Source organism: Drosophila elegans, unplaced genomic scaffold, assembly GCF_018152505.1.
Source record: "Drosophila elegans isolate 14027-0461.03 unplaced genomic scaffold, ASM1815250v1 contig_228, whole genome shotgun sequence".
In the NCBI taxonomy this organism is placed as follows: Eukaryota; Metazoa; Arthropoda; class Insecta; order Diptera; family Drosophilidae; genus Drosophila; species Drosophila elegans.
Window position 1 is genome coordinate 21,252 of NW_024545600.1, and position 4,265 is coordinate 25,516.

Below are 4,265 nucleotides of genomic sequence, written 5' to 3' on the forward strand. Positions count from 1 at the left end.
TCGTGTAGTCGCAGGGAAAACTAGCTAAAATTACTCATTCAGCGTAGCCGCAAGGAACCTTGACCCCGCCCCGTGTAACCGAAGAGAACCTGACTATGATCACCACCCCGCGTAACCGCAGGGAACCTGACTAAACACACCACGTCCCGCGTAACCGCATGGAACCTGACTATGATCACCACCCCGCGTAACCGCGGGAAACCTGACTATGATCACCACGCCTCGCGTAACCGCAGGGAATCTAAAATACATTCACTTGGTTGATTGGTTAATCTATTATATCCTCACATAAATATTTTATCCTCCTAAATTAATGCACAAATAAAGGAATTTAATGATGATAAAAACTATAACGTATAATTAAATACCCTCTTCCTTCTAATGCAGATGAATCAGGCAGATTCGTAGCTTTTTGCAACTATTGCAGACGTTTTATACCAAATTTTTCTCACTACTCAAGACACTTAACTCACCTTTGCAAGAAAATTGTTACATTTAATTGGACACCTCAATGTCAAAAAGCCTTTGAATATCTTAAAAATGCATTAATTCAACCAACCCTCTTACAATACCCAGATTTCAATAAAGAATTCAGTATAACAACAGATGCCAGTAAGCAAGCTTGCGGAGCAGTTTTAACCCAGTCTTATGATGGGGTAGACCTCCCAATAGCAAACGCCTCTAGAACATTTACAAAAGGCGAAAGGCGAAAGAAATAAGTCAACATTAGACTGTAAATCATTTCAGACCATATGTTTACGGCTTTTAACATATTTATTTTCAATGAAAAACCCAACTTCTAAATTAACAAGAATGAGACTAGATCTAGAAGAATTTCAATTTACAGCAGAGTAGCTAAAGGGAAAGAACAATTATGTGTCAAGGATAAGCATCGAAGAGCTTAAAGATATTAATAAATACATTTTAAAAGTCACTACTAGATTCCACAGTAGACAGGAAAATAAAGACTGCGCAGTTTCAAAATCAGATTCGGATTTGCAAAAGCAAACAACAGCTTCTAAGCCCAAAATGTTTGACGTCATTGTGACCTTGCATTTAACAGCAACAAATTGTTCCCTTAAAAATAGGAAAAACAAGAAAGAAAGCAAACTTCGGCAAGCCGAAGTTCATATACCCTTGCAGCTATCGCAAGAATTAAATATTTTTGAAAACATTAAAATTATGATTTACTTGCGTATATGTTTAAAAACATTGAAGCTATGACGATTTGCAGCTTAATTATTTGATTGTTCTTTTATATATTTTTATTATTTGTATGGGAGCTATATGATATAGTCGTCCGATTTTGATGAAATTTAAACCATAATTCTGAAATATTTAACCATTGCTATACGTCGAGGAACTAAAAAAAAAATTAAAAAACAGCAAAGTTACAATTTTTTTTCAATTATTTTTCCGATTGTTCCTATGGGAGCTATATGCTATAGTCGTCCGATTTTGATGAAATTTTAACCATAATTCTGAAATATTTAACCATTACTAAATGTCGAAGAACTAAACAAAAAATTAAAAAACAGCAATGTTACAATTTTTTTTCAATTATTTTTCCGATTGTTCCTATGGGAGGTATATGCTATAGTCGTCCGATTTTGATGAAATTGTTGTAATTTAGCTTGAGTATAATAGTTTTATTACAGAGATAATTGATACAGATTAAGCTTTACGCATTCGTTGGCGATAGCGGTGGACAGAAGAAGGAAGAACAGTACGATCGTTAGAGAAGTTACATTAGACTTTACTATCGATAGTTTGGTATGCGATACCGTGCCAATTGTATTTCCAATACTTCCCCTCAATTGGTAAGGCGTTGATCGACTAGACGCATACCCAAGGCTGTCTTGCAGGTATTGTGTTTTGAAGCGCTGAGTCCCTTTGTTAATATGTCTGCTGACATCTCGGTCGTTGGAATGTAGTTTACTGAAATAGTTCCTTCTTCAACCAGCTCTCGGATGAAATGGTGACGGATGTCAACATGCTTGGTTCGTTTGTGGAACACGGGGTTGCGTGTAAGTTGGCCAGCTCCTTGATTGTCGTTGTAGATAATGGTCGTCTTCAGTTGGCCCAAAATTTCTTGTAGAAAGCTTCTGAGATGAACAGCTTCCTTTGAGGAGTCGAACAGAGCCATATACTCTGCTTCTGTGCTCGACAATGCAACCGTCCGTTGCTTCCGGCATTCCCAGGATATTGCTGCACCTGCAAACTTAAAAGCAAAACCTGAAAAAGATCTGCGATCGTCAATGTTGGCGGCCCAGTCAGCATCGGCGTAGCCTACAAGGTCTTTGCCACTTCGTTTGTAAACCAGGCAATAGTCCTGAGTACCTTTTAGGTAACGTAATACCCGTTTCGCAGCAATCCAATGTTGTTTTCCAAAGTTTGTATTGTATTGACTCAAGGCACTCACTGCAAATGCAATATCAGGACGTGTTGATACTGCCAACCACATAAGGGCTCCTATTAAACTCTGATACGGCACGCTGGAAACTTCTTCTTTCTCGTTTTCGGTTTTTGGACACATTTCAGTTGACAATTTTTCATTCGTGTTGATCGGTGTATTTACGGGCTTACAATTCTCCATATTGAACCGTTTGAGAATATCTGCAACATATTTTGGCTGACCCATGGTAAACTCTGTTTTGTCTTTGTTTTGTTTAAACTCGATGCCCAAGCAATACGCTAGTTTACCCAAATCTTTCATCTGGAACTTTCTGGATAATTCGCGCTTCAACTTTAAAAGCATTTGGGTGTTATTGGTCGCAATTATGAGGTCATCTACGTAAAGCGATACGATCAGGATTCCGTTTTGTTCGTTCTTCAGGTACACGCATTTGTCGGCGGCGAGTGGCTTAAGGTTCAGTTCTTTGAGCTTACTATCTAGCTTTTGTACCACTGACGTCCACTTTGCTTTAGGCCATATAGAGCCTTTTTTAGCTTGCACACCTTTTTAGGTCCATACATTTCTTTCTCTTTAGCAGTCAAGATTTCTTGGAATTCAGGTGGAACGCTGATCTAAAGTTCTTCCTCAATTTCTCCATTCAAATAGGCGCTGTTGAAGTCAAATTGATGAAGATCCAGTCCGAGTTCTGCAGCTAGAGCTATTACAATTCGAATCGAGCTCATTCTGGACACTGGGGAGTAGGTCTCATCGTAGTCAATGCCTTCGCGTTGGGTGAATCCTTTAGCAACCAGGCGAGCTTTACGGCAATTTACCCTTCCGTCAGGTAAATATTTTGTTCGAACCACCCATTTCGTTTCGATAACCCTTTGGTTTTCCTGGCGATCAACAACTTCCCAGGTATTGTTCATTTTTAATGACTTGTACTCGTTTATAAATGCCTCCTTCCATTCGATGGCGTTTGTACCTTTGAGTGCTGCGCTTGCAGTTAGTTCCTTTGGGTTCGTAGCTTCGTAGAAAACATCTTCCTGGTCGGACTCAAACTGCTGATTAGGTGTGTCTATCTGGTCTGCAAGTATTTGATTGTAAATTAATCTGGGTCTTCCTGGTTTACCTGTTAACTGCTTCCTTGGCCTTCCACGACCACGTTTTACTGGCTGTCTATCGTCTGGCTCATTTTCCTTTGACTCAGGATCTTCTGGTTGGATGCTTTCGTTGTCATCTTGGTCATTTTCTGGTTGATTTTCTGCTACCGGCTCAATGTTGACATCGATCTGAGGTTCAATGAACTCTTCGAACTTATACTCGTGCCCAAACAGATTTGTGAAAACGACGTCTCGGCTTTTGATTAAAATTTGATTTTTCACATCGTACAGCCTATAAGCTTTGGCATCGGTGCAGTATCCAACGAATACGCATTTTTTGGATTTTGGGCTGAACTTGCTTTTCGATCGTTTGTCCAGTGTATATGCAATTTGACCAAATTTTTGCATATGCCTTACAATTGGGACGCGATTGTTCCACAGCTTAAAAGGCGTTTCTCCACATAGGCTCCTTGAAGGACATCTGTTTCTTATGTAATTTGCCGTGTTTACTGCTTCAGCCCAGTAGCTCGGAGGAAGTGCGGCCTGCAACATCAGGCAGCGAGCCATTTCAACAAGGGTCCTGTTCTTACGTTCGGCTGTACCATTTTGTTGAGGAGTATATTCTACGGAATACTCGTGCTTTATTCCCTGGGCTGCAAGATAACTTTTGAACTCATTATTAGTGTATTCTGTACCGTTATCTGACCTAATAGTTTTTATCTTCTTTCCAGTTCGCCGTTCGACATAGTTTTGGAATTCCTTAAATT

The 4,265-nt window shown here is 39.5% G+C and overlaps 1 protein-coding gene across 1 annotated transcript; it reads right to left on the reverse strand.

Moving 5' to 3' along the window:
- Positions 1–1,813: 1,813 nt before the first annotated feature.
- On the reverse strand, positions 1,814–2,596 carry LOC121467195 (secreted RxLR effector protein 161-like). The gene has a single exon (XM_041708531.1). It carries the CDS (start codon positions 2,594–2,596, stop codon positions 1,814–1,816), a length of 783 nt encoding a protein of 260 aa, XP_041564465.1.
- Between the last annotated feature and the right edge of the window lie 1,669 nt (positions 2,597–4,265).